The sequence below is a fragment of the Sylvia atricapilla genome, chromosome 16 (genome assembly GCF_009819655.1).
Source record: "Sylvia atricapilla isolate bSylAtr1 chromosome 16, bSylAtr1.pri, whole genome shotgun sequence".
Lineage (NCBI taxonomy): Eukaryota > Metazoa > Chordata > Aves > Passeriformes > Sylviidae > Sylvia > Sylvia atricapilla.
In genome coordinates this window covers 10,392,843-10,414,650 of record NC_089155.1, presented here as the reverse complement: position 1 = coordinate 10,414,650, position 21,808 = coordinate 10,392,843, and the positions used below count along the sequence as shown (strand labels likewise).

The 21,808-nt window shown below is 43.9% G+C and overlaps 1 protein-coding gene across 1 annotated transcript in view; it reads left to right on the top strand.

The window, feature by feature from the left end:
• The window catches only part of CDH4 (cadherin 4), a 421,793-nt gene that overhangs the window by 319,008 nt on the left and 80,977 nt on the right, over window positions 1-21,808 (top strand). Inside the window, exons 5-6 of the mRNA XM_066330899.1 lie at window positions 5,742-5,897; window positions 14,129-14,273. Of these exons, the coding sequence (XP_066186996.1) occupies window positions 5,742-5,897; window positions 14,129-14,273 (301 nt within the window). The remainder of the gene's footprint in view (window positions 1-5,741; window positions 5,898-14,128; window positions 14,274-21,808) is intronic.

Here is a 21,808-nt window from a genome sequence, read left to right as displayed (position 1 = left end):
CAGTCGATGGTCATTTTGTCCAGGGATGGATGAACATTTAAGGGCAAGCTGCTCTTAAACCCAAGGCTGGGGTTAGTGAAAATGCTGGGTTTATACAAATCTGCCCTTTCCATGTCAAAGCATCCTCTTTGCAAGGCACAGGAGACAGTTTTCTCTGTAGACAGAAGTGTTTTAGAGCACCTTCTGGGTTTTAGGGGTTTTTTCATTTCCTTCTAAGACATAGCTTGGGATCATTGGCTAATGTGATAAAAGGAGACAAAAGTTAAATATTACCTTCACCTGGGTGAGTCTACAAATCTTGTCTTAATTTTTCTCTACTTGACTTTTGCATCTTTTTATTGAAACCATATGCGATTCTTTCAGCAACTTGCAGTAATTTGTTTGGAAATACAGGGCTAGAGATGTGTCTCTTTACTGGCTTCTAAAAGAACTGTGAAATAAGAGTTAAGAACTTTTATACAAATGAGTCCTAAACATATTGCAAATTCAGTTAAAAATAAATAAGTAAGTCCTTAGCAAAGATTTCAATAAACAGTAAGAGTAGTTGAATTAAAATATTTCCACTAAAATTAATGAGCCAATCCTGGAATGCTTAGACTGACTCTTAAGTGTGCTCTTTTAAAGGCTTTGAATATGTTTGCCTGTCTGAATTTCTATGGAGCATTTTGAATGCATGACAGATTATAATCTTCAATTATTTTAATTTGGTTTTCTTAATGGGCAAAATAGCTAAGAGCTTAATAATAAAAGACACTTACTGCTTATCATTTACATTATTTTATGTGTTCATTAATAATTATAATGGGTTTTATAAAACAAAAAAATCAAGTCTAAGTATCCCCAGGTCATGTTAGTGCAAATGTTGCATACTATTCTGTGGGAGACTTGGTAAAATAAGTGTTTTTTGAAGGGCATTTTTGATTCCATATGTTTTAGAGCAAGACAAAGAACTTCAAAGGAAATTTATTTTCTGGTTCATTCTGTGGAAGGAAAATGTAACAGAGGATAAATGTCCTACTTTGCCTTTTCCAGATACATTTCCTGGCACAGTGTAAGGATGGGCAGAACTCATGGGCAGAGACACTGAATGAAGTTCTCTAGAGTTTACTAGGTACAGGAGTACTGTTGTTATGGTCACATCTTTTCTTCTGTAGGCTCAGCTGTCCTTGTTCCTTCAGCTTTTCCTTACACACCCCGTTTCCTGGCCCTCCAGGCATTTTCTTTACTGCTCTCTAAACAGTTTCCATTGGAACACTTCTTTTTTTTCTGGCAATGTCGTGCTCCAAAAGCTGTATAATTTATGGTCTCACTGGTGCCTTCCAATCTGCTGACCACAGAGCTTTCCCTGCTCTGTCCCACCCCTGCTCCTGGCATTGGGAGCATTGCAGGGATCTCTGCTGGTTCCTGTCACTGCCAGGACAAGGGAGGAAGACTTGGGAATTCAAACCTCAGCAGCAAGAAAGGGCAGCGCTGAAGGCACAGGGGTGTGGATCAACAGAAGAAAAACAGTGATAAAATCTGGTCCCTTAGAAGAGCTCACCACTTGGAATTGTGTTCACCAGTGAAGTTTGTGGGAATGGTTTAGCTGACGGAGATACACGACCCCCTGAGATGTTATCTGTAAAAGCAGGATGCAGTCTTGTGCCACAAGCCCTGCTTTTCTGTCTAAATGTGACATTGCTGCAGAGGAGAAAGCCACCTTGGAAGGGCTTAGCCCTGTATTGTCTCAAGAGCTGCAACGTTCATTTTCAGACATTTTAGCTACTATATCAGAACCTGCAGTAGGAAATACCCATCTTGTGAAATTGCACAATTTCTCCTGTTTCTGGGATTGCTTTGTAGAAACAAAGGCTGGGTCAGACTCCAGATATTCTGGTTCTGAGTGGCAAACGTTGCTGTGTTTTGGGTGATGCCTCAGTGATTTGAGCTCCAAGCACTCACTGCTGGGCTGCAAGGCCACCCTGTCCTTGCTGACCACAGCCAAGCCCAGGGATGGCAAAGCCAGTGCAGTGCCTGGCTCTGCTGCAGCTTCCCTCTGGGGCTTTGGTGGCTGATCCCACAGTTTCCAGATGGTCCATTTGTATCTGTCAGACTGGTGAGGGTTCCTGCATGGAAAATGCTACCTGTGTCCATGAGGGAGGATAGGAACAAGAGATTGCATCTTCCAACATAAATTGCCTTTTGATCCAGGACATTTTCCCTCACCAGTGTATCAATCCACTCCAAGCTCCATCCCAGAGGGCTTTTTTAGAGCATAAAAGCTGCTTTGCAAGCAAATTCCTTTTATGACAGTCATCAGCCATCATCATTCATCCTGCTCACATCATCATATGCAGAGTTGTATCATGCCAGGCGCTGGAGAAGCTCAAAGCTCCAAGGGTTCTCTGAGTAAAAAATGTATAAATGCAGCTAAGGAAAACCATCCCTCTGCCATCTGTTCTGCAACCCAGAGAGCCCTGCATACCTCTTGACTGCATTATAAAAGGAGAGATAAATGAAAGGAAAATTCATGTGTTTGTTCTCCCAGTCAGAAGATTATCATATGGATCTGTTATCATCTTCACACTTCCCAGGCTGAATGAAGGAAAAAGTAACTCCCTTTTGAACCAGTAAATTCCCCTAACCAGAATTTCTTACTCCTGATTTAGTGACCTCCTTGGGAATAGAGAAGCTATTATTATTATTATTATTATTATTATTATTATTATTATTACTATTATGGTAAACTGCTCCAGGAACAGTTTCAACAAAGGAAGTAAACCTTGTATTGTGTTCTGTTAATGTTCTTAACTTCTCAACAAGATTTACTAAATTGCACCCTGGGAATTAGGCAAATGAAACCTTTGGTCCAAATGTTACAGGATTACTGAAAAAATCTTTTTTCTTTTTTTTTTTCTTTTTTTAATCTCATTAAGAGTGCTAAAATTATACGTTCCAATATAAAAAGCGTGTGTGTGATAAATATCTCCCTGGTAGTAGAATGTGTTATGCTTCATTGTCAATGGTCTTTGCAACTTTCTGTGACAAGTGCTACTTCTTACGTTATTTTTTTTCTGAACACTTCACATCCTTGTATTTTTACTGGAGATGGATTTAAGTATAGGTAGCAGGCAAACCCTTGTGCTAGATTGCAATTAAGAGCAGATAACAAGTCTTTGCTGAATATTTGCAAGATATTTCCCCATCTTTGTTTTGCTCAATGCAGTATAATTAGCTCATGGATTTCTCTCAGTATAATTGGGTGAATTGTGTGGGTCTTATGATATATTTCATCTCCTAGATCTGCAATGATTTACATACAGACAGCTTAGACCCTATTAATGTTAATAAAAGTGCTGCAAGGACATCCTATAGCGTGCATTTTTTTAAAATGTACATAGCTTTCTTCGAGAGCTTCTGTTTATCTGCATTTCCCAAAAATAAAATATAGTGCCTTTAGCACTGAATATTTAAATCCAGGCTCCTTTTCCCTGTTTCTGTCTCTCTCTATGCATTTCTAATGCTTCTATCACAATGGGATCTGGGTACTATATGCAACAGGAAATAGAGCAGAAAAATGTCCACTCTAAGAGGCTCTTCCCTTCTGTGATTCGGGTTAAAACTGCTCCCATTTTGGTTCCCTGGAGTGTCTTTTTAGCTCTTTGGTGTTTGTGCTCAAGCACAGCCATAGCTGAGCCCAGCTGAGGCTGGATAGGAGTGCAAAATACCTTTGTTGCGTTGTTGTGGGTTTTTCCATCTTTGTTAAGGGAAAATTTACATTACAGTTTGTTTGGAGCTGTGCAGACACACACTGGTAAAGACTCACAGTTGTGTGTCCCACATTACCCTTCTTAATTTGTAAGGTGGGAACCCCACCCTGCCTCAAAGCTGGAGGTCCAGGAGCATCTTCCTGTTTTCACTTACCTTAAGCCCATCTCCAGATGTGGATGTAGTGGGTTGGAGCTGGAACTCCCTGACATGAGCACAGACATTGCCACCAGCTCGATTTCCAGCCCTTCCCTCTGGCAGGGCAGAGCTGACCTTCTGAAAATGGGGACACTGCCCTTCAGCAATCAAACTGGTGACTTGGCTGCTGTCACTGAAACCACAGTTTTTCAAGCATTGCTTGGTTTTAGTATACCCTTCCTCACCCACAGATTTGCTAATGAAAGTTGGATTCGTGGCTGTCTACTCGGGTCTCTTCCAAATGCTCCCTAGCCCCACATAAACCTGGACAAATCCTCCCGTGCAGCGTGAGGGCACTTTCAGTGTCCCTAGGCCCTCTTTTAAGTGACTACACCAGTGTGAGTCCAATCAGTTTTCCTCAATACTAACAGTGTAACAAGCAGTGAATCCTTTGGAGAGAAGACAAATGGAGCTGTGTCTATTCCCTGACCTGCAGCTCCGGCGGCACAGGTGCCGCACGGATCAATCCTGGCCGTGTCTGTAATAACTGACATGATTAGCCATTAGCAGGAGCAGACAGTTTGCTGGGGGAAGCACAAAGAAAACAGTGTACAAACTTGGCAATGGTCTGGACAAAGGCATCAGAGGAGATTCTGAGAGGCAGGGATCTGATATTGGCCTGCACAGACACGTTTGGTGTTGTCAGCCTCCTGTGTCAGGAGAGGAAGAAATAGCAGTAGGTCACATATGGGAGGAGTGTGGAGCAGCCCACAGCCCCATCTCAATTCCTTTGCCTAACAAGCAAATCTTCCTCTTCCCTTGGGAAATGACATTCTCCCTCAAATCAAGGCTGTTTGGGGTACACAGGGTCCCACTGAGTTCACTCAGCTCCCTCCAAGGGTGCAGCTGCTGTAGCAGAGATGCCAACGTGCACTCAGCTACGAGGGCTCTATTATCTTCCCACTACTTCCTTGTATTCATAGACCTGTTAGGAAAAAATTTATGCACATCGCTTTTTACTGTGCCAAGACACTTTGTGATGGTGCAGGGGGTGGTAATTTATTTGTACCTTGCACTTTCTTTCGGGAATAGTCATGCTGTTGCAAGAACTTCTTTCAGCGTTTGATCAGAAAATTAAATTTGTGTTTAAAGAGATAGTCAGGGTTGCTAGGACAACATATTAACCTCCCTTCTTTTTTTTCTCAGCTCTGTATCCAAGGTTCATGGAAGTCAGTTGCTGTACTCAGCTTGCAGTGTTGTTCTCAAGGTGCAGGAGGGAAGGGCTTTCAGAAACAGTGTCCAAAACATGCTTTTCCTCAACAAATAATGACATGAAATGGTAACATCCCACTGGGCATTCCCAGCCTGGCCTTGTCGGGCCAGCAGGGTTGGACAAAGAGGAGCAAACAGCCCTGTTCTTTGAATTTCATGGCAATTTTTGTGTGCACAGTCACCAGGGCTGAGAATACGATGGGAGAGCTTGCAGACAGCGTTTTCAGAAGTGATTAATGGCCAGGAGACTCTGGGTATGGCCGAAAAATTTGGACACTTTAAGGAGACCGAGGTTTCAGCAATATGTAAACAGTGAGTTTTGTGCATTTTAGCCTCTTCCACATCTCAGTTGAAATGTCACAGTTTCAGTGATTTCTCATTAATTAAAAAGAAAAAGAGTTGAAACTATGTGGAATGTACTTTCCATGGCTTTTCACCAAATCTTTGGCGTTCAGCTCCCTTGTCAGTACTGACAGTGGTATTACATCTCTGTGGCCTTCAGGCTCAGATCTTTGAAGCTGCTTAAACATCCATATGGCTTTTGTCCAGAACTGACAGATCCGTGTCTCTGTTGTTTCCTGCAGATCCGTTCCGATAAGGACAAAGAGATCCACATCAGGTACAGCATCACTGGAGTGGGAGCCGACCAGCCGCCCATGGAGGTCTTCAACATCGACCCCGTGTCCGGCAGGATGTATGTGACACGCCCCATGGACAGGGAGGAGAGAGCTTCCTACCATGTGAGCATCCAACACCCTGAGCTTCAGCTGGGCTCACAACCTCGAAGCAGAGCTGCTGGGTTCAAGAAGGGACACTCTAAGTCAGCCAAGCCAGTGCAGAGTGCTGGTTGGTGGCAGCTGAACGTGAGCTAGCATGTGCCCAGGTGGCCAGGAAGGCCAGTGGCACCTGGCCTGTGTCAGCAGTAGTGTGGCCAGCAGGACCAGGACAGGGATTGTCCCCCCTGTGCTGGGCACTGGTGAGGCCACACATCAAATCTGGGGTCAGTTTTGGGCCCCTCACCACAAGAAGAACATTGAGCACGTCCAGGGAGGGGCAGTGGAGCTGGGGAAGGGTAGAGAGAGGGAGTTCAAGAGGAGTAGCTGAAGGAGCTGGAGGGGCTCAGCCTGGAGAAAAGAAGAGACCTCATCACTCTATGACTACCTGGATGGAGGTTGTAGAAACACAGGGGTTGGTCTCTTTTCCCAGGTAACGAGCGACAGAACAAGAGGCAGCCTCAAGTTGAGCCAGGAGGAGTTTAGGTTGAATGTCAGGAAAAATTTCTTTACCAAAAAGGTTGTCCATCCTTGGCACAGGCTTCCCAGGGCAGTGGTGAAGTTACCATCCCCAGAGAGATTTAAAAGCCATGTAGACATGGCGCTTGGGGACATGGTTGAGTGATGGGCTTGGCAGTGCTGGGGGAACAGTTGGACTTGATGTGAGAGGGCTTTTCCAACCTAAACAATTCTGTGATTATATGAAAATGGAGATAAACTGATGTCTTTTTCAGACACAGAGTCATTTGTTTAAAATGGTGCAACTTCACACTGCTTGTTAAATCCATGCAAATTTATGTGTAGACTGAACCACCCAAAACCATGAGAAGCCAGTCACTACATTTGCATGTCTTGGGAAATTACTAATTTAAGAATCATTACTGCATCTAAACATGCAATAATTGCTATAGTCATTTTTCATTTTAATTCGCCAGGAGATGTTCAGGCAGTATGATGGGGGTGTGTCAGATAGGTTTTTAAATACGCAGATAGGCTAATATTAAGTATCAGGGAATTAATTAAGATTAATTACACTCAAAAGTGATGGTGCCTCATGCTATCCTAGTTCATAAAATGCTCTACCTGCAGAATGCTCACAGTGTAATTGGTTGCTATGTTTTGATATAAATCCCAGCTCCTCTATTGCACAGTGTAATTGCACAGCAGAGCCAGTCCCACAAATTGCTAAAAGAATAGGTTGCCCCTTGCATGATAGCCCAGCAAAATTTCAAACATTTTCTGCATCTGCGCTCTAGTTGTCTCCCGGAGTAGTTGTGAGAGGTTGTTTCATGGATTGCTATCAGCCTTAGCCCCATCTCCTGGCATGGTAATGGCCCTTCCCAGGGATGTTGTAATGTCAGCAGAGCTCACGGGTCACTTCCACTGACACCACATCCCGAACTGCGCCGTCGGAGATGCACATTCTGTCAGCTTTATCAGGTATCCAGTTAACCATGTTGACACAGCTTCTGGGCTGGGGTGGAAGGATAAAGAAAATAGATTACCTCTTTAGTTGGGTGGAAAAAGAGATTTCCCCTGGGTAAAAGGAGATCTGAAGAAAAATTATTTTATCCTCTGTGAACAAGAACAATTATTTTGTTTGTTGTGCCTAGGCAAATACAAAGAGAGGTTGTTTTGGAGAAGAAATATCTGAGATAAAGTGTGTGTCATCTCAGCGTTGTTGATACTGTTTCAGCAGTGCCAGGTTATTACAACAGTCTAGTCAATAATAAAAAAGTTAAGACTTTTGATGGAGCCGCTGTGATGTCTGCGATCAGACACTCGCAGTCAAAAACAAGAGATGAAACGGATTTTGTCCTCCATCATAACAAACCCTGTGCCCCTTAAAAACAAACTGAATCTACCAGTCACAGTGAATTCAGCAAACTGAATTATTGCCCTGTCAAAGTTGATGGCATGAGTCTGCCTTGTGCTTACCACAGGATTTCCAGCCTTTTCCTCACAGAAACCTTGAACTAGTGGCATCCATATGTAAATAAGCATATTCATACTCCAAAGGTTACAGGAAGATGTATTTTATAGAGAGAATGGCTGATAAGTATGTTATGAGATCTTATAGACAGGAATACTGAATGATAGAAAAATCTTTGTTAGGAGACCCACAGAAAGTGATGGAGAACATTTTAAGTTGTCTGCAAATGACCTTTAGATCCTTCAGCCTCAGTAGCAATGGATTGATGATTTCTTGAACCATCAGCTGTTAATTTACTAACCCTTTACAAAGCCTTTATAAATACACCATGCAGAGAGCAATGACCCAAACACTGGAGCAGAAGCTTACAGTAGGAATGAACAGTGCTGGAAACCTGCTGGAAAATTCTGGCCAATTTCCAGAAAGAAGATAAAGTCCAAAATCTTGGCTAGTGGAGGGTTTGAGGAAGTCAATGAATTTATGCCACCTCATAGAGCCCAGTCTCTAACTGATAGGAAAGGCAACATGGAGCCAGGTTTGAACTGAGTGCTGGAGGAGCAGTGACTGGGGTGGAGGTTTGGATGTGAACTGGAGAGCTTGGCCGCGTTTAAACTTGCTTGAGATCTGCTGGAGTTTCCTTTAGCTTGAGTAAGTAGCTTTGCTCTTCAGCTGGGGTGTAGAATGTCAGGGGAGCTGCAAGGCACCCCTGGTCCCTCTGACCCTGCAGGACACAGGCTCTGTGCCTGATGCAGCTTTGTACTCCAGCTGAAGGTGGGTGCATTTACACAGCTTCAGGTTTGCTGCAGCACCAAACAGAACCCAGTCTTTCCAGCTTCTCTCTCACTCTTGAGTGTTGTCCTTGCTGCTTTTGTTCCCAGGTAATCTAAAAACTAATTATAAAAGAAAGAACAATAATTTGCAAGTGTTTGTGAGGCTACATATCAAGAGTTCTGTTTCATTAACTCCCACATTTTCAACACATATTTTCTTATGCATAATTATCTGTATTGCTTCAGGACTACCATTTTTAAAATACTAGTGTTTTAACACTCCCTGCATTCAGCAAGCCATTTGTCTGATGAAACCTGCCTCGTTCCCTAAGGTGAAACAGATTTTTTTCTAATTATATCAGGAGCTCTGCAGCAGAACTTCCCCTGTTTTTGTGATCATTCTTGAACTTTTAGGATCATTCCGAGTTGAGGTATGCAGAGATGTATGTGCCTCTGGGACTCACAGCCCCTTCCCAGGTGTTGTGTGTGCTGGCACTCCCAGTGATTGCAAGTTCAGCTGTATTTTGGCCTCATCTGTTTTTGTCTGCGCTCCAAACCAGAGCACAAACTCTCCAGGGACCTCTCAGACATCCCAGACGCGGAGTCAGCTGAAAATAAGAGCAGAGAAAAGAGAAACAAGCTCTGCAGCCACTTAACCAACCCCACGTGGTGATGTGGAACTTCACAGGTGGCACTGAGCGATGCCCTGGGAGCCACCCCGGTGTCATTAGTGCCATGGGACACACAGCCATGGGACAGACATCTGTAGGACACACAGCCATGGGACACACAGGCAAGGGACAGACATCTGTAGGGCACACAGCTGTGGGACACACAGCCATGGGACACACGGGCAAGGGACACACAGGCAAGGGACAGACATCTGTGGGACACACAGGCAAGGGACACACAGCCGTGGGACACACAGGCAAGGGACAGACATCTGTAGGGCACACAGCTGTAGAACACACGTCTGTAGGACACACAGCCATGGGACAAACAGCCAAGGGACACACAGGCAAGGGACAGACATCTGTGGGACACACAGGCAAGGGACACACAGCCGTGGGACACACAGGCAAGGGACACACAGCTGTAGAACACACGTCTCTAGGATACACAACCAAGGGACACACAGCCAAGGGACACACAGCCAAGGGGCACACAGCCATGGGACACATTCCCCACATTTCTCTGCCATCTCACTGTGGCAGGCTCGTGCTGCATCTCCCCTTGCAGTCAGCCCCTGAAATGTTCACTGCATGCCAAGTGAGTTTCAGCAGGTAGTAATATTTAATATGCATGAGTTCTCTTTGCCTTATTTAGCTGCGCTCCCCAAGTCCCGTTTGTGCTGCTGACAGAATTAGTGACTCTGAATGTCTTTTCTGATCCAGACACCAGTTTCATATTAAGCTGCAGTTAGGCCTGGCAAGTACAAGGGATAGAAAATTGGTAGCTTAGTTTTCCAAGACGTTTTTCAAGCTCTGTTTTCAAAAGACATCAGCATAAACATGTCAGAAAGTAATCATTGCTTATGATACTCAAGTAATATGCATTATAGGGAAACTTTGAAGCAAGTCCTAATCCAGTTCCAGACACATGTGTGTACTGTCAGCATGAGGCTGATGAAATACTCCCTCAGAAATGGCTGGAGCAGAACAGGTGGGTTATAGACTGACAAAGAGTTGTTTTAAATGCAAAGGAACAAAACAATTTTACTACAAATTACAGGATACAAGAGCTAATTCCAGTATTTTGAACCATGCTGAATAATGCCAGCCATTTGTGTCACAGTGCTCTAAATTGAACTTTTAATCACAATTAAGAGCACACAAATTAGGCATGACATTGTATGCTTATTGCTTAAAGGCTCTGTCACTGATTGATAATGTATATTTGTATTAGTAGTATTAGTGCCTAAGTAATATTCATATTTAACACAATTCACTGTGTTGACTTTGACTAACTACCTTCAGATACCAGCAGCCTCCAGTGTAATCAATAATCATGATACCAAATCATTTGTATGCCAACAGCTACATTTACACTGGAAACTGTCAGTAGGAAAACCTCAGAGACCTGTGTTAGCTGCTGCTGAATATGATAGCAATAATTGTCACACTTTTAAACAATATTTGTTAAAGGATATCGAGCCAGCTTCTTGGCTGGTACAGCAGAGTGATGCATCAGCTAGAGATTAGTTGGCTACATGTATTAATTTTTCAGAATCCTTTGCAAGGTATTTCATTTGATTTTATTCCTTCTTCACTCCTGTCATGTTCTCCCTCTTGGGGAAAATGTAAATATTTCAAACTAACTTTATAAATGTTTCTTAACTGTCTCTTCAGCCACTCACCATTTGAATATTTGTGCATGCCTCATGTCTGGCATGTGTCCTGGTGGTGAGCTCACTGACCTTTCAAGAGTGTGTTTTCCAGCCCAAAATGATGTATGTGTCTGACGGAGCTTTTGTGCCCTGCCCAGTGCTACAAAGCACTCCCATGCATCTGCTTTTCATCTCCTCCATCACTCCACCACCAAAACAGAGGTGGTAGAAGTGGCTTGGTCACAGGTGACCACAGAGCATTGCATGGGCTGTGACAGTGCCTCACAGAAATGAACCCCATCTCTGCCATTGAAGGATGGCTCCAGAACTGTGTTGTCCACCTTGAAGGATGCCTCATGAATTCCACAAGTAGGAGAAGAAAACGAGGGAGAAGACTAATTAAGAAAGGCAAATGTAGTATAGGTCTGCCTTGGAGATCCAGCCAGTTTCCCAGCAGACAGATTGACCCCCTGGAGTCCCTCCTTCCTTGGCTCCTTCTGCTGAGGATGGTCTCTAATGAGGAATTGCCTAACCAGGAATGGGTTTTCAGCAGGAAGAGCTCCTGCTGAGTTGAAATTCAACCCCCTGGCTCAGGACTCCCTTCTCCCTCTGCCACAGCTGGCGCTGACCACAGAGAAGGAACATGTTGTGTGAGATATGGAGGTGTTGGCACATGAGAGTTTTTCAGAGAGGGCAGAGAAAATGAATGCAAACGAGCACAAAAGGAAAAAAGTAGAAATGTTCACTGAAGCCATGCCAAAAAAAAAGGAGCAGGGGAAGAGGGTGCCCTCTTCCTGGCACTGCAGATGCTGAGTCAGGACATCAGTGTGCCCAGCACTGCCCTGCCTTCCACAGCTTAGCCCAGTGCTGGTGCTGTGCTCAGGACACTTGGGGGTGCCACCACAGGTTTGATGAGATTCCTGCAGTCTTGCTTATTGAATTTTTTTTGCCTTGAGTGCAGGCAATAATGCACTGATGGGTACATGTGCTCAGTGAGTGCAACAAGCAGATAGATGTGCATTGCTGAGAAATCCCTTACTCCTGGAGATCTCAAACAAAAGCTATCGAATGTAATTAAAAATTTGTAGGGGGAGAGTCAGATCTGAGGGGGAAGATACCAGCTTTGCTCTCTGCTTTATCTCTGAATGGAACCATTTCCGCTGCTGGAAATGCTGTAAGAGAGAGCCCAGTGCTGCCTCAGTTTGAAGATAATAACTTTAATTTTAGCTCTGAATTACTTTTTTTCAAAGACAGTCTGACCTCTGACTGTAGAGTTATTGAATTGCTACATCTGACATGATGAAGGATAGCTCAACAGGTGGGAGCCAAAGCAGTTCCTATGTGGGAAAGAAATGCAGATATTAAGAGCATTGCAAGTCATGAAACACAAATGTACACCCTGTATTGAAAGCAAAGCTGGACTTCTTCAGGCTTTAAAGAAAACGTGCTGCTTAATTTCCTATTTTTAAAAAAAGTGGTTTTCTCCCAGCTCATTTCACGTGGCAGTTGTTCTCTTTGCTTGATTAAAAGTTAATCTGGCCCATCCTAATGGTGTGCAGTTCCTTTTGTTAAGCTCTGGACTTCTGAGCACCATACATGAAGGGGAAAGTTGCATCAATCACCGGCACAGCGAGAGTGAAAGACAGGAACCAGGGCTAATGCAATTAGCACATTTATTTGTCATGCATCAGAGGAGCTGGAGACCTCCCTGTCATGTCAGCTCTGACGCCCAGCAGCAGCCTGATGATGTAGGGAACTGCTGGGAGGGACCAGAGGCCTCCATCCCACGGGATGGCACGGGCTGGTGTGTCCCCTGTCCCTCAGCCCCAACTCTCCCATCCAGCCCTGGCACAAACAGGTTGCCCAGAGAAGCTGTGGCTGCATCCCTGCACAGCTTGATGGAGCTTGGAGCAGCCTGGTCCAGTGGAAGGTTCCCTGCCTGTGGCAGAGGGTTGGAACTAGATGAGCTCTAAGGTGTTTTCCAGCCCAGCCCAGTGTGTGATTCTGTGGCTCTGTGAAGCCTTGGTTCCTCAGCCCACCAGCCCTGTGGGATGTCCCACCGCCATCCCAAGCGCTGTCCCCAGTTCTCCTGGCGAGGAAGGAGATTCAGCAGTGCTCACAGGGGCTGAAATGAAGAGGGATGGTGGCCAAAATGTGCAGCACTCAGAGGCAGGCAGTGCCTCCCCACTGGCAGGCTGGTCGGGGGCCGAGCAGCTCTTCCCTGCTGGAGTTCTCCCGCAGCCGCGTCGGCGGCGCGTTCAGCCACGCACCATTTAGAGTAGCCATCTGTTCCCTTTAATGAGAAAGCTATCCATTTTTTTCACCTGGTTACTGATTGTTCCAGACTATTGTGATTGCTTTGTTTTATTAATTACTCATTTTGACATGCTGTATCTGTCTCTTTTGTTCAGAAAACAGATGCTCTTGTTTCTGGGCATTATTACTGATGGTTATTGCTAATAAGATAAAGCTGCAGTTCTGGTTTAACTGAGGGCTTAACACTGTGGCTCTGGTTATTGAAATGCCTCAGCACTGGGTATTTTATTCAAGCCTGAGGAAATTGCATTCTTAGTGCCATGGGGGCTCCCATTATTTGAAGGAAAGGGAGTTTTTAAATGTCTTTTGGTGCACCGAGCAGTGGGGTCGGTAGCTTTTGCTGTTCCTGGAGACCATGATTAAACAAAGAATAAACATTACAAAGATTATCTTGAAATCTCTTCATTTACTAATCCCTAGTATTATGGGTGTGAAATGCTGCGTGTTCCCGTAAGAAACTTCTCACTCAAAATCATTTCTGCCCTTAATTTGGATCTAAGCAAAATTTGCTTTTCAGATTGTCAGACAAGGTTCAATATGTCTTAAAAATTAAAATAGAGTGGTCTGTGTGCTGTGAAGGGGATAGGATAGCATCACTACATCAGAGTTGAAGTGTTTCCACCGACAATCACTGTTTCAAAATATTATTTCAATATTATGTTAAGCTCTGAAAAACTGTCTGTGAGTCGAGTGTAGATGGAAACCATGTCAGTGCTTTCTGCTGGAATTAGATACTGGCTCCATTCAATTTTGAGAAAGTATTCATGATGTAAAGTCAATCCTTGCAAAACAGTCTCTCATTCTGCAACAGATCCAGTTGCTGATATTGTGCTTTCTTTGTGCTCATTCCCAGCTCCGGGCTCATGCAGTGGATATGAATGGAAACAAGGTGGAGAATCCTATTGACCTTTACATCTATGTGATTGATATGAATGACAACAGGCCGGAGTTCATCAACCAAGTCTATAATGGATCTGTTGATGAAGGCTCGAAACCAGGTATAGTTGAAAAAAAATAGTCTTAAAGTTTCACAGATTTCCAGCCATTCATCTGGTGTGGTGGGTTGGGCTCTGCTGGGAACATGGGATGAAGGAGAGGTTTGCTCTTGCTGGCTCTTGGGGGAAGACTGATGGAGGTGAGAACAATCTGGTGTCTCTTTTTCTGGATGAAGAGAAAGGGCAGACTTGGGATGGACAGAACCTGGATCCTGGTGGTCCCTTCCTGGCTGTGGGATATGTAAAAGCAGCAGTTTTGTCGAGTAATGCTCTGTAGTGCCCTTCTCACACACTCATTGCACACGTACAGGACTGCTATTCTAATTACAGAGCCCTGAAGGCCAGCCTGGCAGTGGCCTTTCACGGACCCTGTGTCTCAGTATCCTCCTCCTTGATGTTTAATTCAGTCATTTGCCAACTCAATATGTGGCATCCAGTCAGACTCCAAAGAAGGCTTGTCTCAAGAAAACACTTTCTTACCTGGGACCTGATGCAAACCTGCAGAAGTGGAACTATTCACACTGAAATTGCAGGCTCATCCTCTAACAGAAGATAAAATGGGGGAAAACCTGAAGTTGAATTTCAGGAAATTTATGGGTGAAAAATCAGTGACGGTGTAAACTGTACGGGGTAAAGTGATGATTTTTACACGAACACATTTATATGCTTGGAAAAAACAGAGCTGTAAAGGTCTTTAATGTTCTATTTCCAACTCTATTGTCGATTTGTTATTTAAGTGTGATGTGACACTGCAGTTTCCAGTGCTGGAGCAGGGTTGGTTTAGCTCATTGCTGAGTGTAACTAAAATTAATGTATCCGTTCCCTGAACATAAATTGTTCTGTGTGGCGAGTACAACTGGAAGTCTTCTGAAATCAGAGGGAGTTTTCTCCTAGATTCTCTCCTTGGTTGTTTGCCAGCTGAGGGGTTAAATACCCCGTGACTTTGGTTTGTGTCAGCAAACATTTATCACTGCGGCTCCGCTGCCGGAGGTGTGACAGGGAAGTCTCTGCTGGGCACTGTTTTTAACGAGGTGATTCAGAGTCCTGATTGATTGTCTTCCAGCACTGCGAGGGACAGGCAGCTGTGGGGGACACGTGGTGGGGACACAACGTGACATTATTTCTGAGCCAGGAGTAGGTACAGCTCCCTCTCCAATTCCTTTGGGTGGTGATGTCCCAGCTTCAAAGTCCTAATCCTGGTCTTGCTTGGAGGAGGGAACGTGAGAAATCCCTGAGCTGATGGCTCTAATGACATCTTCCCGGAGAATTTTTCCAGCTTTCATTTGAAGGCCACTTTGGGGCATATAAAGGTTTGAAGATTGATACAACATTTCCATAACAAATCAAATTTCTTACATCTTATTCGAGGACAGATCAATATTCAGAGTGTTCCCAAATGTTTTAACTAGCTCTGTTCATCTGTCAGAGAAGCAGTAAATTGCATCCTCTTCTTGTCTGAAATCCAGATAAGCCTTTGAGCTATTAAATAGAACAGGATAATTTTGCCTACAAAATACTTGTGCCTCTGCTTCTAGCAGTGTTTTTTGGTATTCTCTATCCCAGGCTGGAGTGCTTGCCTTTAAGGCAGGAAGGTAGAAAGCAATCTGTTTTTATTCAAAAGCAATTACATTTGTCTTTGATGTATTTGTCAGGGTTTTTTTTTCTCTCTTTCCTGTTTAATCGGTATTCTTTTAAAGGTTTATATTAGTATTGAATTTCTCTTCCTTGCTTTTGTAGAGCCTCCTAGGAATTTGGGTATTGGAGGCCCTCATTCCGTGTGCTTGGCAAGAAACATGATCTTGTGCCTTTGAGAAAGTGATAGAGAGGTCATGTAGTTGAGGGGAATATCTGCATGCTCCTCCTTTGCCTCAAATGACATGTCCCTCTTTTGTGCAGAGACAAGTGTAGACAATGCATTTAGCTAAGGGCAGATCTTGCAAATATCTAGAACCTTTTCATTAGTTGAAGATGCCTCAGAATATTGTAACAACTCAGGAGTAGCAGCAACACCAGCCATTGCAAGAGAAGAAATATGTGACGAGAATTCATGATTATTTCTGGCAGTGGTTGAGAAATAAAAGACACTGCATCTTCTTTGAGGTAACAGCAAAAATTTGTTCAGTACTGATTCAACAGTAAGTTAGATATGTATATGCATCTATAAAAATATATCTGCATATGAGTGAATATCTATACTGCAAGCAAACCAAGAAATCTTGTTATATGTTACAGGAGTTCAGCATTCATTTTCCTCTGCTCAGTGCTGCTGAACTATGCCTGAGGACTGAAAATGCTTCCCTGAATATCCTGTGCAATTGTTATGTCTCACATCTTCCATATGCCCATTTATAATGGCTGTGATTAAAAATGCAGGATCACTTGATTACGACAGTATCTGCAATGTTCTTAATTTTGCACACCTCTGATGAGAGAGGTATTAGAGTATCCCACATAAAAATTCTGACTCTGAGGGCAGCTAGAATGAGCAGCCAATGACTGTTTGAAGTCTGTCAGAATTTTGCCCAGATTTAATAAAAAAAAAAAACCAGATAAAAAAGGATATATGGAGCTCGAGCTCTGCCCATGGGAATTTTGCAGAGCAAGACCAGCACGGATGTGCTGCTGAGCAGAGACTGAGCACAGCGCAGTGACCTTGAGCTGAGGGGAAAGCCCCAGCAAGGCTTCAGCAGGGTCAGCAGAGCAGATCCCGTTCCAGTGAGCAGGAAAGGGCCCTGTGGTGCTGTCCCAGCACTCCTGGGGTCTGGGCTGGAGCAGAGGCAGGGCTGTGTGTGCACAGCAGACAGGGCTGTGCCTCGGCTGGATCCTGCAGCCTGGTCCCCGCTTGGGGCCAGCATGTGGTGACCTGGAACAGAGCTTGGGGCCTCATCTCTGAGCCTGCAGTGTGTGCCAGGCCAGGCCAGGGCATGGAGGGTGGCCAAGTAAGATGTGACCTACTGCCTCAACAGTGAACAAGCCAAAAGAGGGTGGAGTGAACCAAGGAAATGGGAATGCAGAAGGCGGCGTGCTCCAGCCTGCGGCACGGTGTCACTGCTGGGCACTCAGCCTCCCACAGAAACAAGTTTCCTTCAGTCTGGAATACAAATAAAATACAAAATTGTGCAAGAGGTGGAAGAATTGGCAGCGATGTGAAGAGGTTCATTAGACAGTCTGATGGGGTTTAAGTGAAGGGGCTTCCCAGCCTGCAGAGCACTCAGCCTGGGTTCCCAAGGAGCGTGCTCTCTGCGAGTCACCTTGAGGCAACCCTTGGCAGGAATAGAAAAGAAGTCATCAAGTATTATTAATTATAATAGGTTGTTGTTGCTGGTTAAGATTATAATAACTTAATTAAAATAGTGTCTTCAGCCATAGCTTAGCATTCTTGAAATCAGGAGCTCACTCTTGGTAAAGTTCCCTGTAGTGAGAACTGGCCCCTGGATGTGCTGGCTCTTTGACTGAATTGCATCTCTTTCCTTTTCTAATACTCTGGAAAAAACAGTTTAATGCATTTTAGCTTATCTAGCCTCAGGTCAAGTAGCTGGGCAATTTCAATATATAAAAGCAGGCCCTTCCAAAAATGCAGAAACAGGAGTTGTGATGCAGGATTTCCTTTTCCACAGGACCATCTTTCTGCCTCACTCTTCCCCCTCCACAAGTTGTTTTGATTTAACGCGCCACCATTTGAAAGTGTGTCTTAAAAGACCGTGTTTTACTCATGTTGAATAATGTTCTGCCTCTTTGAACTTTGCCTCTGTGTGAAGAACACAGCCAAGTTTTAGAAATGCAGCTGCAAGCTGGAGCTGAAATTCCCCTGCTCCCTCTGGCAGCCTTAATCAGCAGAGCTCTCCCGGAGCTGCGCGTCGCCTTCCATGCGCTGACAAAGCGGGATGAGCGCAGAGCTGCCCAGCCCTGCCTGCCCTGCAAGGGTTCTGCTGCCTTTTCAGTGCCCACATCTCCGAGCTGCATCACACCAGCTCCTTACAGCAGGAAGGAACTGGGGCTTGGAGTGGGATTTTCCCCTCTGTACGGCACCAGTGGCTGCCTGCTGTGAGCACAGCTCCTGGACCTGTAGTGCTGGGTGCGCAGGATCCCAGCAGTGTCCTTGGGGAGGGCTCTTTCAGGAGAAACGCTTAACAATAAAAAAAAAAAAAAAATTACTCACTAAGATGACATGAAAATGTTTAAATGTGGAAGAAGGGAATTAAATCACAAAACAGTAGTGTGGTGGAGAAGGATTATTTCCATCTCTGCAGAAGCTTCGTTTTGCTATAACCACAGCAAACCCTTCCTCGTGGAAGGATGTGGATGTCTTACTTAACTGAAGCGTTCAGTTCTGAAAAGGTCAATGTGAAATGCTTGCAGTGACTTGAGTGCTTTGCTCTGGGTTGTATCTATTTTGTTTTAACAGAAAGATTGTCAAAAATTAACTCATCTCTCCAAAACAATTTGTTCCTGTCAGACTGGCCTTTTCCATTCCCATTCATCCTTTCCACTTCACTAACTCTGTGGATACATCTTGGTCCCTTTCAAGTCAATAGCACAAGTCCAAGTGACTTCTTTTAAACTCTATCTGGCCCCTTCATTCTCCTGGACTTCTGTAGGATAGTTTGCTTCTACCACTCTTCTTGGGAGTGGTGTGAGAGAGTTCTGAGTATAGAGGGTCCTCCAAAATAAAGGAATATTAGTATTTCTTACATGAGAAATGTTGTAATTTAAAATTTCCCCATCTCCTCCTGAGTCCGTGGAACTCTGATAGAATAATTGTTGATAACATGCCACGTGAAAAATGAAATAGCTGGGAGCCAAATCTATATGTGGCAAATTGAGTTAAAGAAATCTCATAAAAAATAAGCAGTATATAAAAAAACTCAAGGATTTTAAAAGCCGATTATTCTACTAGTGTCCCAGTTTGTTTATTTTATTTCTATGCCAGCAGAGATTCCCTCAGAGATTAACACCATGGACTAATGCACAGATGGGGCCAGAAACTCGAAAGTCATCTGAATATTAAGAATTTAAATCTTTAGCCTCAGTGATTTGAACAGAAAGCCAATTATGAGGCTGAATTAGTTTTCAAATTAAACTGCAATTTAAGGCTTGTGAAATTAATCTTTTAAGGCATATAGTTGCATTCGTATATATATATTCATGGGGAGAATTTGGATTCTGCAGTTCTGGCTTGTTCCTCTTCTCCAACCTGACAGTGCAATTCATGAGGAGATGCCTGGTGTGCCTGGTTGTTTGTTCAGTGAAGGAACAGAGCAGGTGTTGCTGGCTTGCAGGGCCTGAAATCTGAACAGAAGATGTTTCATTTTAAAAAATTAATAGGACACGGAGTGAATCCCTCTTCCTGCTACTACAACCCATTCCAAAAACAACATAGTGCTCCTCACAGTCAAAACATTCAATATGTTTGTTCCAGCTTGGAGGTAAGTTAATTTTAGAAACCTTCATTTAGGAAGGTTTCCAGTTCAAGAGAGCGCCTGAGCAGGTTCATGGATGGGGCTGCCACACATTCTGGTTTGTAGCACTAGAAACTAAAATTAATGCAAATGCTGAATGTTTCAGAGAGATCATACACAGGTAAAATATTCCAGAGGGTCAGAGTAGGACTCAATGGATTCTTCCATTCATCCCAGAGGTATTTACAGGTTGGGTGCATTACTTCTGGATCCATCCCAAGCTTGAATATATTAAACTATGGCAGTGCCATCTTCTGCACCCTGGGCGGGTGCTGCTCTTATCCTTGCACTTTATATGCTGTTAAAAACGGCTTTGTCCAGCCTGATTCTATTCTCTCACACATTAAGCACAGACTTGGGATACACAATATTCTTCTTCAAGTTCTTTTGCTCAGCCAAGCACAATTTAAGATAAGAAATTGTTTTTCTGCAGACTCATGTGGTAGTGCTTTCCATTTTCTTTCGAGGTGAGTGGTTATGAAATCTGTGCTCTTAATTTCCTTTTCAGAAGCATCCAGTCCCAAGAGCAAGGAAGTGAATTATAGGACTGTAAGTGAGAAAAAAAATGCAAATCCCAAAACTGATGGGTTTTCCCATTAAAAAAAAAAAAAAAAAAAAAAAAAGCCAAGTTGATGTAAAGGAAAAATGTGGAAATCATGATCTGACACCAATGTAGGAGGGAGTTACAGCTGAATACTTTAATAGCCTACACTCTGTCTCCTTTTAACCAGCAGTTACACATAGCATAGTATGATATATATAAGATTTATATTATATCACACCACTTTTTTTATTGTATTGTATTCTAGTGTCAAAATTCAGGGGTTGGATTGAAGCCTTGTGGAGGATGTGTTCAGTGTCAGGTTGTTTGCAGCTGGGGCTGCGTGACTTCTGGAGTCACACATGGCTCCAGTGCAGCATGAAACCTGCCTGTTCAGCACAAATGAGTGGGGATGTTCAGGACACCTTGTCCTGAGTAGTCATGCTTTCCCCCTTCTTTAAATTAGCCCTGGAAATCAAGGGGATGCATGTGCAGGAGCTCAGCCGAGCTGAACCTCATGAATTTATGCAGCCAGAACCATTTGCTCAGAGGCTGGATGTGCCTTTGCCCATCTTGACGTTTGACTGGTGGCATTTCTCTGGGGTGATGGGCTCTCAATGGGCTGCAGGCTGCTGGAGGGGAGTTATCTTCAAACCTGGCAATGGCCATGTGAGTGCCACAGTCAGTGCATCTGCTCGTTGGCTCTCCGGAGGTATTTATTCCATTTTTAACAATAAGGAGGTCTTATTTCCGTTCTGGGTGACAGCAGCCTCTTCAGCTCTCTCTGTTGTCTCTCCAGACCTGCTCAGTCTCTTTATTCTCATTAGGTTGGCTCTTGCCCTGTCTGAGGCTGAGAATCCAATGTCTCTGCTAATTAGGAAGTGGCATCCGTTATGAATTAGGTTAGCTGCTTGAAAGGTCAAAATTTGCCAATGATTACAAAAATTATGGTGAAGGAGAATGACAGCAGCTATCAGTTACAACGGAAAGAATATAATTCGGAAGGAAAGTGCTGCTTTTATTCTTTTTTTTTTTTTTATCCAGAGCATGTTGGATGCAGTTTAATTTAAGTATATTTGCAATTTATTACACCTGCAGTGCCTGCACTCCTGCACTCACTTCTGCCATCTTGATGTCTTCTTGTCCGTGTTGCTGTGACTCCACTCAGCAGTGTTGCTGGGTCAGCTACCCAATTTCATTTGAAATCCTTAACAGTGAGTGTGCGAAATTGTTTCACATCACCCACTGAAGACATTTAATTTTTGTTGATGTGAGGACGCAGGTTTGTTAGATGAAATGCTTTAGTCTTTAACGCTGCAGAAAGTTCAGTTGTACTCTGAGGACTTTTTCTGGATCCTGTTATACTTGTCACTGGAATTTGGTTTTGATGCCTTTGCTTTCCCTGTGTGTCCTTCAGTCCCTGAGACCTCCTTGCAATGAGGGAAGTCACCTAAAGGGTGAAGTGTGCCTGTATGAGTAGGGGCATGAGATTCTCATCCTCTGTGGAGAAGGAAATTAATATCAGGAAACTGTTCTGA